The 18,410-nt window shown below is 36.1% G+C and overlaps 1 protein-coding gene across 1 annotated transcript in view; it reads right to left on the minus strand.

Moving 5' to 3' along the window:
• The window catches only part of Hcn1 (hyperpolarization activated cyclic nucleotide gated potassium channel 1), a 348,290-nt gene that overhangs the window by 288,941 nt on the left and 40,939 nt on the right, over window positions 1-18,410 (minus strand). Inside the window, exon 2 of the mRNA XM_075976028.1 lies at window positions 5,393-5,816. Within this exon, the coding sequence (XP_075832143.1) occupies window positions 5,393-5,816 (424 nt within the window). The remainder of the gene's footprint in view (window positions 1-5,392; window positions 5,817-18,410) is intronic.

Consider the following 18,410-nt stretch of genomic DNA (forward strand, 5'->3'; position numbering starts at 1 on the left):
GGTTCAGTATTAACAGGAATTCCAAACTATGCTTTAAAGCTCTCTCTGGAGATGCACAGTCTCTCTGCTAGGCAGTTTATGCATTGTGTCTTCATTGTAAGGCTACACCCCATGAGCCTAGAATCCATGCTCAGACACAGTTCAAAGCTTCTTTGTGTACACTAAAAATGATTTTCCACATCTTCCTTCAGGTCAATTATCTACTCACATGTCTGCTTTTCCCACAAAGCTGCATCTGCTTTGTGTTTTAATACATTACACATATATAAGCAAACATGACTTTAAAATGATTCAGCATTAAAATATGAGTGTTCTTCATACATTCAAGGGGTTTAATAATGTGGGATTCCCCTCTGTATTCTGTGAATACCATTGGTAAATAAAGAAACTGCCTTGGCATGTTGATAGGGCAGAACTTAGGTAGGCAGGGAAAACTAAACTGAATGCTGGGAGAAAGGAGGCAGAGTCAGGGAGAAGCCATGTAGCCCCACTGGTGCCAGAAAGAACCTTAGCCAATAAGCAACAGGCACATGGCAATACACAGATTAATAAAAATGGGTTAAATTAATATGTAAGAGTTAGCCAATAAAAAGCTAGAGCGAATGGGCCAAGCAGTGATTTAATTAATACAGTTTCTATGTGATTATTTTGGGGCTGAGCAGTCGGGAACCAACAAGTGGCCTCCCTCCAACAGTTTAGTACCTAAATTATCGTGTAACAGATAGCATGCTCTTATTTTTTTTTTCACTCCAGATATCTTTCTAAGCATGCTCTTATGTTGTGTTTTGAGGTCCTATCCTAGTACCCAAGGAGAGGCAAGGGCAAAAAGGACATATACTTCTCCAATTAAATGTTCATGTCTCGAAAAGGCAAGGACAGCATATATAATATCATGAACTGAAATATCAGGGGCCAGTAGAAGATATCAGAATAATAATAATACTAGCAATTACAACTGAGTGCATCTAGATAGAATATATTGTGAAAATGGCTTTGAATTCATTTTTAAAGAACAGACAAATAGAAAAAATGACTGAGGTGATATACACATGAAACCTTATTGCATTGGGGATAATCATTATTTTCAGTTATAGTAAAACAAAAACAAACAAATGTTGGTGCAAAGAAGTAGCAGTGCTGAAATGAGTGCCGTGTGCCAGAGAGCCTTGAAGGCACAGGAAAGAGACACAGATTGGATGCAATAGGTATGAGCAAGACTGTCTAGGATCCTCTCTATGTTCTAGTAGTAGGCAGGTTTCAGCAAACACATTATTTGCTTGTGACAAGACTTAAAAATCTATGTATTTTCTATAAATCAAAGTCCTTAAAATATATTAAAGTATTTAATTGCTAAATAATACATACCAAGATTTAAGTTTTAATTTGAACCAAATAACATGCTAAAATTAACAAAAAACTGGAAGACAGTCGTGTCTAAGTTGCATATAGGTCTGTCTCCTTAACAACATTGTGTGGCTGTTCACAAACTGTAAACAAATCTCTTTTTAATCCAATATCACAATCTATTATATATTAGTAGAAAAGCACATAATATGCCAACAACAACAAAAAAGTTATCTATCTGCAACTGTCATGCCTAAGATATTCAGAGTTGCAAGCCTTCCTTTCTGCCAAAGAGTGCATTTACTTGGTTGTAACATACTTAAAATCCACACAAAAGAAGTTGAGGAAATAGGAAATGAGAACTCAAAAATAAATGTACTCTATACCAGAAAGTTTTGGCATTGCACTACAATTTTACATGATCCACGAATGAATGTTTAGTTTAGTTGAAATATGGAAACCTACAACAGATAACCCCTACAAAAGGGAATTATTGTCTTCAAATGTTATTCTGCATTCCGTTATTTCTATGTTGGAATCTAACTATATTGCTCAGACTGCCAGGAACTCTTGGTCTTTCTCCTGACTCGGTCTCCCATGTAGCTCTGGGATTGTAGCAACACTCCAAAGTAACCATATACAAAGTGATTTTTATGCTTTCAAATGATATTTTATAAGGCTTTAGAACGGCCCAGGGATCATCCCCTTGGACAAAAGACTGAGGTCAGCAGCAGGGCACTTGAGGTTTTGAAAGCCATTCGCTTTTGTGCAGCGAATAATCCCCCTTTTGCTGAGCTTTTAATCTGGTCTTTATCTCTTTAGCGGTTTGTGATCATCACAAATTGTTAATAATGTTCCATTTAATTTTCAAGGATTTCCTCACCATATGTGTCTTTTTGGAGGGTCACACAGAATTTTTTCCCCTGTGATAGATTATAAAACAGACATCCCACAAGAAACTCTGGCATAGTTGAAAGATGTCCACAGAAAAAGCAATATCACTGGTTAGGAGAATGACTTATAAAACCCATAGCACAAGAATGAGAAAGCCCCTTTGCTCAAAATTTTACTAAGGAAAAACAAAATTTCTAGCCTAATTTATATAAATTGTCAGATTTCCATGTCTTTGACAGTATATAAAATTTCAACCTAGTCTGAAAATGTTCAGTCTTTTCACTCTAACTCATTGATCTTACAACTGACTTAAGAAGTAAATACCCCTTGATACTTTAATCCCAGGGCATTGATAAATTGATCATCCTGACCAACTGTTTCCTCCTACACGCTCACCTGTAGCACTGATGGACCCCTGAGGGTAAATGCTACACTTCCTGCATCCCATTCATAGTATTTCTCTAATTTATCTGGCTTCAGAGCATCTTGTTGTATTTTAGTTGAACTAATCCAGGCTGGGGGTGGAAAAGAATGCACCACCAAAGATGAGCACAGTTCCCTATAGCAGGCAGCTGCTTGCCTTGCAAACGACTCATTTAGAACAGTGGCAGCCTCCAGACTTCACACGTGACTTCCGCAAACTCGCTGAATTTAGCATTAGCCAGCCTGGTACTAAAACACTCAGAATTCAAAGCCATGTGGGTGAACTCACATCTTCCTCTGCAGTCTCAATCTAAAAGCTCATACAGCTACTTCTGATGATTAACCTGTTGTGTTTCTACTTGTAAACACATCCTGGTGACATTTACAAAAGTCAGGTAGAGACATGCCAGTTTGGGAACCATTCAAGCTTTTTTTTGTGTGTGTGACTACAAGTTTGAATTGTGTAGGTGGAATAAATGACTTTACATGAAATTCTGGAGTGTGATTCCATTTCTTCATCTTTAGTAAGAGTATTGCTATCAGACATTAAACATTCATGATATTTATTGTATGGGTATATCATATAAATACATTCTTCAGCTAAATGAGCTTCTGACTCATTTATTACCAAGGTCATTTATTTATAAGAAAGATCTTGCCTACTCACAAATGTTTCCCAAATGCGTGTGGTTGGCAAATCTCACTGAGTGCATATTAAATTGCATTTCTCAACAATGAGATCAGACAGTTGATGTTTCTGAATGACATCGCGGGCACCTTTAAATCCTGTCATTCTGCACAGATCTAGGTGCCTGTGACCATTGCCAGGAACAGAAAACGTTGGTGTTAGGGAGTATCCTCTCTGGCCACATGCTCTGTCGTTTTATCTGATAGAATGCCATCTGTTCATCCTGCTGCCATTCTCTGGGATAACTGGGTTAAAGCTGAAAGCCATTACGAAATAGTCACACTGCCTACTGTATTTTTAATTGACTGGGGAGTTCTATCCGAGACTATAGGTCAATGTATTTTTGTGTCCTTGCTTTAAGGGTAGATGTTTAGTCTTATAAAAGTACAATGGCCACATTCTCATGTAAGAAAAGCTCTGTATAGGTCCATAAACAATCTATAAAATGGTGGGATAATATTATGTTTATAAAGAAAAGAATACAAGCTTCAGTGAGACCTGCACACTTTTCCAGGTTGAGAGTATGACTCTGAAGCCAGGTTCCCATAATAAGAGTCACTGCTCCAAGCCTTAACAGCCTCTTCATTCCGGCAAGGAGCCTGAGAGTGGTTGCTTGTCATCATCTGAAAATGATAACAACAATAGAACCTATCTTGCTGGGTGGTAGGAAAGGTTCAGGGAGCTAATTTGTACAAAAAATCAAAAACTGCTTGTCATTAATACAAGGTCCCTAATGAATATTGGTTATTATCAAGAATTATCTTGATTTGATATTCTCAATTTTTTTGCAAAAAATGCTTTGAGAACTGAACATTAATTTCCGTTTAGATGTGTGTACTATATATAGACATATTACAAGCGAATCCAGTTCTTCAAATATGCTTCATTTGATGCTAACTGTATTCCAGCTCCATATTTTAAGAATGATCCATTGTGTGGCTTTCGTCAGTGTGCTATGTACTGTCTTCTTATTATGTGTCATTTCCTGAAATCCTGTGAACCAAAATGTCATTGACAAACAAGCGTGCAGAGAAAACATTGCTACAGCTGCCCAGGAAGTAACTAAAACTTGCATTTTATGACTTCTTTAAAAGCAGAATTTGTCTTTTTAAATACCAAAAGGCATTTGTGTAGGAGCAAAACAACAACTTAGAGTCATGTACTGCTTTTATTCCAGAGTTCCTTGTGGTACTCTGGAGAGCTTTTGAGCTCTCATTCTTATGCAGACAATCAAATCCAGTTTACAATTAATATAAAGAGGTATGCTTATGAAGGAAAAAGCCAAAAATGGTGACTATACTAGCTCTGGAAAGAGGTACCTATTTGCTTGATGGTGGTATATTTAACTCAGACCTTTGGAAACTGCAGTTGGCAGGGCTCTTTCACATCCCACCCACTGTCTAAGAACAGCAGAAGCCCTATTCAGCGGCAAAGAGGCCTAATTGGCTAGATTCACTGCATTTATTTCTTTGTGTTCTCCACGTAATAATTTCCTCCCTAGGTATGGTGTTTTTTTCACTATTATGAAATGGACTAATTGGGGAAAATGATGAGGAAATTGGGGAATGCTGTAGGCAACAAAAAACAATAAGCAGGTTTAGTATGCTAAACTCATATATGAATTTATAGAATTGAGAGATAACCAAGGAAACAATCCAGTTTGCTCCATCATAAATTCCATGTAATGATAAATTAGATCACCAATCATACCCTATGCATCTTCGTCAATGATGAAATTTGATGCACCCTAATCAAATGAAAAGAATCTTCCAAGGCATGGGAAAAATTGTACTGCCTAAGATAACAATATGCCAGGTAAAGTGTATTTGCTTAAAATAAATTCAATTGGTAGAATGTTTTGTAATTACTTTCAGTTGATTCAAATCTTTCAGAGATCCAAATATCACTAAATACCAGAAAAGAGAAGTCTGGGATTTATTAGTTCTTAAATCCCATGAAATAGAAACATAGAAAATATACATTCAAATAATCATCATGCAAATCACGATACAATGGCTTAAAGAAAGAAAACATGTGACTTACCTCTTCCCACTGATGTATGTATCTAATTAACCTTGAGAGGCGTAATAAACGCAAGAGACTGAGAATTTTTGTAAATCTCACAATGCGAAGGGCTCTGGCCGTCTTGTAAACTTCTGAGTCCATTCCTTTCTCTACAATAAGAAAGATATAATCCACTGGGATTGATGAGATGAAGTCAACCACAAACCAGCTTTTTAAATAATTCATCTTGATGACTTTAGGGTCCAGGATGATTTCAGAGCTGTCTTCATTGACAGTCCCAGTCCTAAAATTCATGATTAGGTCCAGTAGGAAAACGGTGTCTGATGCCACATTGAAAATAATCCATGGTGTTGTTGTTTGTTCTGTAAAGAACGTGATTCCAACTGGTATGATGACCAAATTTCCAACCATCATTATCAGCATTATTAAATCCCAATAAAACCTATAAAAAATAAGAAAAATCACATTTTAGTATGGAGAAAGTCATCAGTCATTTTCCTGTCAAAAAAGAATTATTAAAAATATGCAACAAAATTTATAAGAGACCAACAACTGTTTTTGAAATATTATTTTTCTAAATGACTGAATGTTAATTCTGAGAAAAACTAATGTATACTTAGGCAGGACTTTACGATTAGTATTCTAAAAGTTAATATAATTTATTATGTAAATAAAATCCAAAAAATCTAATAAAGAGCTGAAAATAAGTCATCTATATAATTAATGCCAAATATAGATAGAAACCATTTTCAAAATCAAAAGTAAGTAAATCAAGAATGCAAGTTCTACCCTTTAAACCTTGTCTTTGCTACCATGTTTAGAGACATTCTGAAACACTTTGTATGTCAATTTAGCAATCCTAGAAAAGATTAAACAGTAACAGGTTGAGTTTTATAAGAATTTTGTTGATAATAATTAATTTCTTTTTTCTTTTTTTGAGACAAGGTTTCTCTGTAGCTTTGGTGCCTGTCCTGGAACTAGCTCTTGTAGACCAGGCTGGCCTCGAACTCCCAGAGATCTGCCTGCCTCTGCCTCCCAAGTGCTGGGATTAAAGGCATGTACCACTACCACTCTGGCTGATAATAATTAATTTCTAAGAGTACAAATTTGGTCAAGTATAGTTTCTAACCTTTATTGCAGTTTTGAAGTATAGCAGTGTTTAGGTTTGTCTCAGCTCCAAATAAAAGAAGACTAACTTGGGGCTTAAGTTGAAAACAATTAGTGTCTACTTTTGAAGCAAGAACTAAGTTAAAATTTCAGTGTTATGTCACTTCATTGGAAATGTATTATACTATCTTCTAAGATAATGTTTGAATTCCAGATAGTTTTGAACATGCATGGTAATATTGCCTGTATTTTGAAGAATTTCTACCACAGCTGTGACATTGAGTCTCAGTGGGTAAATGGGACTTGGAATCACATGGTAGACTGAGGAGTTACCTAGGTAAGCTTAGACTCTAGACATGAGTTGAGGTAATGTCTATATTAGGTTGATTAAGGTGGAAAGACACTCCCACTGTGACCAGTTTCCGAACTAGACTTTGGACTGAATGAAAAATATAAAAAAAAGTAGGACTAGGAATTTATTGTCCTATGCTTTCTGAATACAGATATAATGTGACCAGCAGCCTGGAGTTCCTGCCACCAAGACTTCTTTACGTGTTTAGAAACCACTCTCAAACTGTGAGCCAAAATAAAGCCTTTCTCCTGAAATCATGTCATATTTTTTTCACAGCAACAGGGAAGGTAACTAATATACCAATTAACGTTAAAATTGGAGGAAATGAAGCAGATTCACAGCCCAGCACTGGGCAGAGCTCCAGGAGTTTGTGAAAAGAGGGAGAAGCAATTTCATGAGCAAGGGGGAGGGGGTCCAGATCATGATGGGAGAAGCCCACAGGAATAGCTGAACCGAGCTTGTGTGAGCTCACGGATTCTGGGTGAACAGCTTGGAATCCAGCATGGGACCGACCAAGGCCCTCCGCATCTAGGTGAGAGTTGTGTAGCTTGGTCTTTTGTGGGGTCCCTAGCAGTAGGAACAGAATTACGTGAGCTGACTCTTAGGAACCTCTTCACTATAGTGGGATGCTTTGTTCAGCCTCAATGCAGTGGGAAGGAGTTTGGTATCGCCTGAACTTGATATGCCATTCTTTGTTGATTCCAAAGGGATAACTTACCCCATCTGAATAGAGATGGAGGAGGAGATGATGATGGGTGTAGAAAAAAGGTGAGAGGAAGGAACAGGAGGAGAGGAGGGAGAGAAAACTGTGGTTGATGTGTAAAATAAAATACAGAAAAAATAGAAGAAAAATAGAAGCTTTATTTCTAGTGTTCCTAACTTAATGAGAATTGACTATAATGTTATTTTCATGAAGGTTCTCTTAGACCACTAACACAACAATCAGCTCATTACTTATACTTGTAAAGTATACCTGAACTTTCAAAAGAAAAAAAAATGATGAGTCAGATAACACAACTATATAACCATAAAACAGTCTCTGGAAACAAGACACAATATTCTAGTGGTAGGTGTTCTCCAATGGTAATTCTGTTGCATTCATAACATAAAACTTTATCAGTCAACCAGGATAATTTGTTTTGTATTTGAATTGGTTAGTTTCCTTGGACACAAGCTAGCAGCATCTAGGAAGAGAAAACCTCAATTGAAAAAATGCCTCCATCAGACTGACCTGTACACAAGTATGTAGGCAATTTCTTGATTAATGATTGATAAGGGAGGGTCATGCCCACTGTGGGGGGTTCAGACATGGGATAGTTTATCCTAGGTTGAATATGAAAGGAAGCTAAGCAAGCCATGCTTCAGTTCCTGACAAGAGGTCCTGCTTTTGACTTCCCTTCATGATGGACTGTAAACTGTTAAATGAAATAACCGTTTCCTCCTCTATGCTGGTTTTGGACAGTGTTTTACCCCAGCAGTAGAAAGTAAACAGAAATTGGTATCAAAGAATGGACTATTGTGACAGACTCGACCATGTGGTTTTTGGAAGGATTATGGAAGTGTTGGAAGCTTTAGGCTGGAAAACTGTAGACTGCTCACAGCTAAATGTGCTGTTCAGTGGGAGTTTGAAAGATAGGAGTGTAGGGAGAAAGGCTGATAATGGAAGCCTGGGTGGTGAAGTGTCAGAAAGAAGTTAGAGAAACCCTCAAGGACTATCAGGGCTATTCATGTGATATGTTGAATTAAGACTCTGTCATTCTGGTCAGCTAGAGCTGAAGAATTAGGTGCAATTAACAATAAACCAGAGCCACATAAGTAAAATGCCGCATTACTTGGAAAGTAGATGCTGGTTATCTGGGGCTGAAAACTCAGCTGTGACTGATAAGAGACCAGTATCTTTGAGTGAAACTTTCTGGAGGGTATTTCCACAGAGTCAGCACACAGCTATGACCCAAGGCAGCCAAAGCTGCAATTCAAGATGGAAGCTAAACTTGGTAATGTGTAAGTGTCTCAGGGGAGGGGAATTAAGGGGAGCAGAGAAAAATGTAGAGCTCAATAAAAATCAATTTTTTAAAAAAAAGCAAAAAAAAGTCTCCAATTACTTACGTTTGATGGCATGAAAACTGGAACATTGGAGGGATAATGGAAAGAAACTAGCTTTCCCATCATAGGGCAAGTGTGAAGTCCTTGAAAAGGAACCAGAATATGCTAGAGATGAAACCTCAGCTGCAGTGGAGACCCCAAGACTGTGGAGATTCCAGGGCTATGGAATGACCACAAGGAATAGTGGCCAGTGTGCAGCAAAGTTAGCTTGAGGCTACAAGACAAGTTTGTGGACTGCGTGTGGTGGAGGTGAAAGGATGGAGTTTCCCAAGCCCTTCTGAACACAGAAAATTGTGATTTCAAAACACCACACTCTAAGCTATAGGACTTGATTTGCTCTGATAGGTATCAGTTTTTCATTGACTTAGTGGTAGCTGTGTTTGGACTCCTCCTTCATGGAGTAAGAACGCATTTAACATGGCATTTAAATTTACATCTTATATTGTGATATTACTATGAGATCTTGGTAACAAAAACAAGAAAAAGTTATAGTTTAATAGTATTCTGTTGGTGAGTCAAGTCCATGAGGAATCAATTATGCTAATAGTTTTAATCAACGTGGCTTGAGTCATCTGGGAAGGGGGAACATTAACTGGAAAAAAATCACTCCATCATAATAGCATGTTGGTATGGCTGGGAAGTATTTTTAAGTTAATTATTGATGTGGGAGGACTTGTCACTATACGGACTTTTGAGAAGCAGAAACTTTAAAACTGTTTTAGTAACCAATCCCAAATTCAATTGGGCCCCCCATCTAATTAATCCTAACATAAAAGCATTTTACGTAATCATCACTAATAGATATTTTGATGTTTTAACAATTGAAATAATTACATAAAATTATAACTATATTATAACAGTCGTACATAATAAATAATAATTATTTTCATTTTCAACTTAAAGTCTAGAAGAAAAATGTTTTATTCATTCATTCATTTCCTCTTACAATGAGCATTGCAGGTGTCTTCATTCAAAAATTTCTACCAGAAAAAAAAAATCCTACCAGCTGCTTAATTTGGTGATGCTAAGTATGTAAATACTCTAATCCTAAATTTTCTTACCTACAAAATGTAGGTTGCTATAGTAGTAAATATACAGGATTTAATGGATGAAAAAGACTAAATGAATTGTATAAAGAGATCACAATAGCAAGAAGCAAAGATCCGTGGTCCACAGTACCTTCCAGTCACTATCTGGCTACTCTTCCTAACTTACCAAAAGAAATCCAGCTTTGCGGGGATCAATCTGGACTAAACTGAGAAATACAGGCATAGCCTTTCTTATGTCATTGAGATAGATTTCTTTTCAAAAAAGGAAACCTAATATTTCATTCCTTCTAGTCAATAGACATGAAAGAAGCTGTCATCCTTTCATGATTATAGTGATAACTTCCGTCATCATCCCATAACCTTTCATCAGCATTGCTGAAGCCATTGTATCTATCTCAGTATTAATATCAAGGGCCATGAATGCTTGCAATTTCCATGCAAACTATTATTGACTCTATTCTATTTTATAGTCATAAATACAGTATAGAAAGTCATAAATAAAACTAACACAAGTTTTACTTAACCTGGTTTCATTATATATGTAGTCCTAGAAAATGCAGACATCGCTTTCACACTGTAGTAAAACATGCCATTTTCAGTAGTAATGTCTGGGTTCTTCAAAACTGGCCTCCTGAGAATCTTTTCTCCACTTGCCAACGAGTTTTTAACACTTTGCTCTGCCCATTTTTCTTGGGAGCTTAGGCTTTACTTTCTCTAAATTCCTTGTTACTCATCTCCAACATTCTTTCCGTTTTTATCCCTATCTCCATTGTTTCAGAAATGCGATCACTTGCTTAGAATTTATCAATGAATTTTCTAGCCATTCTAGAATATTTCTCTGGAGCCATGCTGAAGCAATCTATCCAAACAGCAATTTCATGGGTCAAAACCATCAATGACTCTCTCAAGCAAGTCTAAACACCTGAAGGTTCTCAAGGCACTCGGTACTACAGCCTCCTCTTCTCCAGCCTCTTCTCTCTCAGGCAAGAATGTCCTTGCTCATGCCCTGTCACCATGCATGCTGATGCACATATGCAAGAGATAATATGTATTCCATTCTAGCTGTACTTCTATGAATATTCTACTTTCATTCAAATCCCATTTGAAAACTGATTTCTTTGTTTTCTGTGATATTTCTTCTTCTTAAAAACACAAAAAATAGGAACAAAATAGAATCAAAACTAACCATGCATTTTTTATTGCAACTTCATGTTCACAGCAAAACTAAGCAGAAGGCAGAGGGGTTTCTCATACACTGGCTGCCCTGATCTATGTATAGACAACTCCATGACCATCATCATTCACAACAGGAACATTTGTGAGAAATGATGAGCCTGCATTTTTTAGTTCATGATGTACACTCTATGGGTTTCAGCAAGCATGTGCATACATAAATGAATTCACTTCCTTGACTGTCCTCTATTTTCTGCTCATTCTTCTAAACCTTGACTTTTTAAACACCTCTCAAAGAAATTTATATTTTCAATGTTTCCTATTCAATTCTTGCTCTTGTGACTATTTGTATTTGGTTCCGTGATCACTTCTGGATTTAAGATCTTTGAAGTTAAAAATTATATCCTGCATTGTATTATTTTTTTACTGTAATGTAAACACATCTAAGATAATAAGTGACAAAAAGACATTAATTTCAGAGAGAAATATATACTTTAGCTGGACATTTAAGCAAGTAAGAGAATAAGCTATCAGAAACAGAATATGTAAGGAAGTACTCTAGGTAACAAAAAGACAAAGAATATATTTTTAGCTAGAATGTCCACAAACAAAAGAGCTGTGGATCTGACTCCTGACTTGGCATGTTATAAAATCTATCATCTACTTCTGCCTACTGTGCCCCAGAGATAATTTATAAAAGGTTTCATTTTTCCTTTGAAACAGATAGAGCTCAGATTCTAATTCTACTAGATATATGATTTATGGTAAGATATTTAACTGCCTGGATTCTAGTTTTCTTCTTTCACTCTCAGGGTTGCTCTGGAGGATTCTATATAATGATATATACCGAATGTGGAGTCCGGAGCCTGCTACATTGGAGAAAGAGAGGACTAAGGCTCTAATAAAGTGAGTATTTCTGAGAGTCCTTTTCTACTCTATAATCTCTCTGTTAACCTCAGTAAGATTCCATCTCACCCCATGTGGTGGCTAGGATGTGGCACTGCTCCCTCCTTGTATGGAGTAAATCTTCAGCTCAAGAAAATGGATCAAGTTATGAATAACAAAAATGGTAGTGGAGTATCAGCAAAGGTAGAGCACTCAGTGGACAACAGTCGTATTGCAATCAGAGCAGAGAAATAATAAAGACAGTAGTTTTACTAGTACTGGAAATGAACAAAACCAATAAAAGTAAATAAGATTATTCTGAAAGTAATGCTTTTCTATTTCAGTTGATGCAGTCCTCACTAATAATGACAACATTGTCAAATTACTATTTTATAGATAATTTCTTTCCCTGAAGAGTCCACTTTTCCCATAGCTAGTTATAAGTAATACTATATTATATAGATTAATTTATATTAAGAAAAATTTCAAATTCAGCCACGCTCATCGTTTCTACCCACATATACTTCCTCCAAGGCCTACGGCAAGTAAATAAAATTCAATCCTCCTTTCCAATCTAAGAATTCTTCACTACCTTGAGGACCCCTGGTCCTGGTCCTTATGGCCTCCTCTCTGGTTGATATAAACTAATGACAGGCATCTGGAATCCAAATCCTTCAATTGATTTGCTATTACCATAGTTTGCTATTAACCGTGCTTGTCTTTACAAAGGCATTCCTAAATGCCGAATGAATGGTTCTCATCTCCTTTCCTCGCGATGAAGTACATATGTGTTACTTTGAAAGGAGAACAAAAAGGTTTAACTCCTGACAACAGTACCCATTTCATCTCTACATAGTTGAAGTTAAATGATGCAATAATTCGAGCCTATCAACTCCCACTTGAGAATCACTCCTTAAAGAAGAAACAAGTAGAATTCTTTTGATAACTTCTTGTGAATTAGGTACCGCTTTTACACATTCAGAGCCACAGTGTGATACTTCTGGGAACTGTCAGTTGTTTCACAAGTAATCCTGCTTCGGGGGATGAATAAACATCTCTAGATGCTGTAAATGTTTGGATCATTTAATTTAGAAAAAAAGTCTTCAAAATAACAATTAGATTATATTTGAGATATCAGTCACAAACTGTGCATTCATTTGCATCAAATCACTTTTATAAATATGCAAAGAGGGATTTTATAGCTGAATTTCCTTTCATAACTACATTAAGTCTTCACAATGATGATTTAATTTTTATTTAGAACCGTTCAATTTCCAAAAGTCCAATTAATTGCCATATGAGGTGATATATCTCTTCAAAAAAATAAGACACTGTCATTTCTAAAATCAGGGTCCTCTTCATAGGATCCTTAGTGTGAATCCTCATAGTACCTTTCAAGCCAACACCTGAGTACTGATGTGCTCTGTCCTCAGATCTCCCTGTCACCAATGGGAATATTGTTACTGATATAAAATGCTCGCTTTTAGAGTCACAGGAGTTTCCTTAGTTGGGTCTGTTTTTGTCTTCTGTCATTGTTCTGGTTTGTCTGTGTGTTTGTTTTATCTGATTCTTTAACATCTCACAGGGAAATTATTATAAATTTATAGTCTATGAGCAGTAGAAGGAAAGACATCAGCAAAGGTGTGCACAAAAACTCCCAAGCGATTTGAAGCAGAAACATATTGTACTTATGCCTATCTTTCTTTCTTTCTTCCTTCCTTCCTTCCTTCCTTCCTTCCTTCCTTCCTTCCTTCTTTCCTTCCTTCCCTCCTTCTGTAATTTCTTTCTTTCTTCATTGTGTATTTGTTTGTTCTTCTCAGGATCTATTTTGTTGTTAGTGTTTATTTGATGTTTTTGAGATAATGCCTTATATGGGCCACATTAGCTTGAACGTCATTATGTGTTGGAGGATGGTCTTGAACTCCTTGATGGAATTATAAGCATCCACCATCATACCCAGCGTAACTCTCTTAAATGAAAAGAAAAATATTCAAGGAAAAACTTAGCTTGACTTTAGAATAAAAGACCATAATTAAATATATTTCATTGTTTTCCAGTAAACTAACCATTTAACGACTAAGAACCAGAAGAGTGAATGATGAGCTGTTTTAGATGAAAGTGTGTCTGAATTATTAAAACAAGCTGGGGAGAGAGAGGTTCAAATCCATTGGCAGTATAAAATCTGTGCTAATTAGGAAAAAGGCAACTGGTTTCATCCTTTTCTCACAGGGGCATTTTTCCCTGTGTGTGAACCTGCTATCCTCCAGTGCCTGGGGCTTGACAGTGTTCCATACACTCTTACGTGGGTTCTCTACTGCTTCAACTCTTCTCCTTCTGCTCCTCTTCCTTGAATTTCTCACAAGGCCCTAGTTTCAACATTACAATACATTCTGGCTCATTTTTCTGTATTAGAAGAATCATTTTCCCCAGTCCTTAACTGGCTCCATTTCTTTGGCCATTTATGTTAGCACTAGACAAGAGATGCCTCCACCCCACCCAAGGTTCTTTCCTGTCTGCATTGCCTTCTTTTGCTTCATCAATCTAAAGAAATCAATTTATGGCTTTGTTTTTTATTTTCACCAGTAATAGCAATAAAACCCAGGACCGTGTGTAGTATACAAGTATGTCCCCAACCCACTTCAAAATAACTGACCTGATTTTTAAACTTTTTTCTTATTATAGGACAGCAGTTGTGCAGCTATTACATATCAAATTCAAGAATGTACCCCCAATCCTCTCTGCTGAGCTTGGTATTTGATCATCTGTCATGATCTGTTTTGACTTCCTGGTGTAATCCTTGTCAAATTCAGCTTTTCATTTAGGTCTGTCACCTTCATCCTTGGTGAAGGTCTTGATTTATCAACATCTTCTGACTAGTTTTCTCATTTCTACCTGGCTTTGTATACAAGAGATGCCCCTATTGCTTCCAAATGAAATGTAGCTACTCAATGTCCTCTGAAATATGTACCAATTCTGCATCATAGCATTTATTTCCTGTGTGCTTAACTCTCAGCTGGATTTTAGGAAGGCTGTGCTATTCAGATGCCTTCTCATTGGCATCATTCAACAACTGTCATCTGAGGTGCTATTCCCTAAAACCAAAATTATTTGAAGATTTCACTTAAACTGTCTATTTTCATTCAAGCTCCTAATTGTTCCTCATCCCATTTCCATGCCAGCTAGTTTTTTATTTCCTGCCTGTCTCAAACTCCTATATAACTTTCAGTTGCCAACTTCGAGAAAAATTTATTAAACAGTGCATAATTTATCATAAAATGAGGTACATGATAATTAGATAAATAAAAATAAAACATTAAGAAATAGTATCTTAAAATAGTTTTAAACCAATCAAATGTCAATCTTCTCTTAAATTGCTTAGCAAATTCTGAATTTCCAATATTCAGATTGCAAATCGATTCCATCTGCTCTAAAGATGGCTTATTACATCACAATAAACATTTGTTAACATTTATGATCAATTTCTTTTATGATTGATTGAAAAGTAATTGGATTTAAATCTCTTTAAATTGATCTTTGAATGCTAGAATTATGATACGTATATTTAAGCTTCTAATTCAGTGCCTTTGGCTACAAAAAGAAGATATTCAAGCTCAATTCAAATGAAGACAACAACTAAAAGTCAGTCTCATGAGTGCGGGCGTCTATTTATTCCTAGTTATTAGTCATGTTGTTATTCACAAGGTTACAATTTCAATCAAATGACAGACTGGGGAGAAGTTCTTTGTCCAGTAAGTCTGTCTATTCTGCAGTTCTTTATCTTCATGATGACATGCAAATTTGTCAGAAAAAGAAAAAAATCTTTAATTTATGAAGTTTGAGGGAATAGAAATAGTTAATGAAATCACTCCTCATGCTTAAATTTAGAACTCTTCAAAAAGCCCCATCTAAAAGTACTCCTTGGTGCCTAACTACTTTTATTGAGCATTGTGTGCTTTTTGTTTATTTTTCACTTGAAGTTTTTTATTAATTGTTTGAGAATTTCATATGCTGTATTTTAATTATACTTAACCATCCCCTAATTCCTTCCAAATCCACCCCCTTTATACCAACCCAACTCTCTATGTCCTCATTTAAAAAAATGATACTAATAACTGTATTTACCATATACTCCAAGATGTGTGACCATATCAGATGAAAAGATAATGAGAACAATGATATCCAGAATCAAGATGACTGTTTCACATATGGATTCACAGTGGTAATACAGCATGCACGAAACCTGCAGAAGCTCAGTCTAAGCAAAATGACAGCATGGGGTGAGTAGGCACAATGTCCCAACTCTAACCAAGGAGCCATTGGTAATTGATAGCTACCAGCAGAAGGAGAGCTAGTTGTTTTTTTTTTAATATGTGTGCCTCCTATAGAAGCTTTGCTTGTGAGTCTTCACACTTCATTGCTCTAAGACATGGCAATATACTGTCATCGGACATGACATCTCAAGAAAAAATGTGTCCTAGTGCTATTCGCTCCACTAGGAATTGCAGTAATTGGAGTACTTTCATAAATTTATAAGAATGTACCAGAGACAAGATGTTAGGTTACCGTACTGATGATATAGTCCAGTGATAAAGATAGCAAGGATGCTTTTACTTTAAAACTGGGCTGAATGACTACCAACTATAGTTGGCTGTTTGCATGCTTTCATCTAACCACTGTTAAATTTTGGAAATAAATATGAAAGATGGTTAAATTTAAATACATAGCAAAAATGTATTTAAGTTGGCAGTTTTAACATCAGAATGATTCTTTCATAGCTTCCATAATCCTTCCATAGCTTTGCTAATAGGCAATTTATCACTTATTTTCTTTCGCTGATAATCAGAAACAATGCCACATGTGTTTTTTGCTATTTACATAGTTTTAGAAACCCTTATGTCAGGGCTATAAGATGGCTCAGCAAATAACCGTCCTTGCTGCTTTTGTAGGATTTGTTCCCAGTACCTTTATATTGACCAAAAGCCCTTTGTATCTTTAGTTCCAGGGATGTTACATCCTCTTCTGACCTGCATGGCCACTATACACACATGATACACTTACATACATGTAGGCAAAACACTTAAACATGTAAATAATGAAATAAAAATTTTAAAACCATATCATTTTTGGTCATGTTAAACCACCAATGTCTTGCAGAACTTTTACATGATTTTTCCAGTTGAGGGTGGATAAATACCAAAGCATCTTTAGCCAATAAACAATCTCCAAGTTTGTGGAGTGACTTGTGAATTACCAGTGAATCAAATATATATATATCTGTCCTTGTACACAGTAGAATGCAACTTCTACAGAAAAATCTGTGTGATAGTCTGTTTCAGAAGGGATATCTGGATTATTTCTGCTTTATTATTAAAAGATATCTTGCTAATGCATTGATCAAGGTCGTTTAGATATTCTAAAAGAAAAAGAAAAAAGAGAAAAAATCTGGAAGGAATCAAACTGAGTACCAAATAATTTATCCAAATGATAACATTATAATAATAACAGGTATGGTCACTTTTTTCAACACAGGAAATAGTATTCTAAGCAGTGAAAGTAATATATGTAAAATATTCACAAATCCTGACCTCAAGAACAAGCAATTTTAATAAGAAAATGTGGATTAGTACTTAGATCAGACTAAAAAGGAATTTAGGACATACTTATAAATCAACTACAACAGGTACTCTGGGTTTATAAAAGTAAGAAAATGTGTTTAAAGTAAGTATTAATATTAAGCAGATGCAAAGACATTATATACTGAGTAGTTTCTGTGGTTGCATAACTATTCATTGCACAAATACCAATTTGTCAAAATTTATGTGGTATATACTGGCATTTCAATGTAAAATGGACTCAGACCAGGTCTTTAAAAAGATATGATCTATTATTTTATACTTCTGGAGCAGAAAAGTATTCAAAAGCCTACCCAGCTGTTAACTCTTAATAACAATAGTGCCTGATATAGCAAGATATGGCCACTGGTGCAATAGTGGTATAAATGTTTTAAGTAACCAAATACCTTCTAATTATATTTAAAACCAACACCAAAAGATAGAACTTATACCTAGTACTGCTAACTGGGTCGGAACACTATTGGTGATACTTTATAGGCCCTAGGTGAGAACCCAATACTATTGTTCTGCAAAAGAAATGGGCATAGTATTAAGCTGATCCTCAACTTCTTCTAGGTAACCACTAGATTAGTGCATCTTCCATCACTCATCAGAAAACTGCCTGTGTGCAATAGGTGATGAATAAAACAGAGACCCACAACTGGTCAACAAGCAGAGAATAAGAGAAGGTGGCACTCTTAGTTCTAACTGGGATACCCATAAGTTTTAAGCCCCAGTGATAACCAGAAAAGAGG

Source organism: Microtus pennsylvanicus, chromosome 6 (assembly GCF_037038515.1).
Source record: "Microtus pennsylvanicus isolate mMicPen1 chromosome 6, mMicPen1.hap1, whole genome shotgun sequence".
In the NCBI taxonomy this organism is placed as follows: Eukaryota; Metazoa; Chordata; class Mammalia; order Rodentia; family Cricetidae; genus Microtus; species Microtus pennsylvanicus.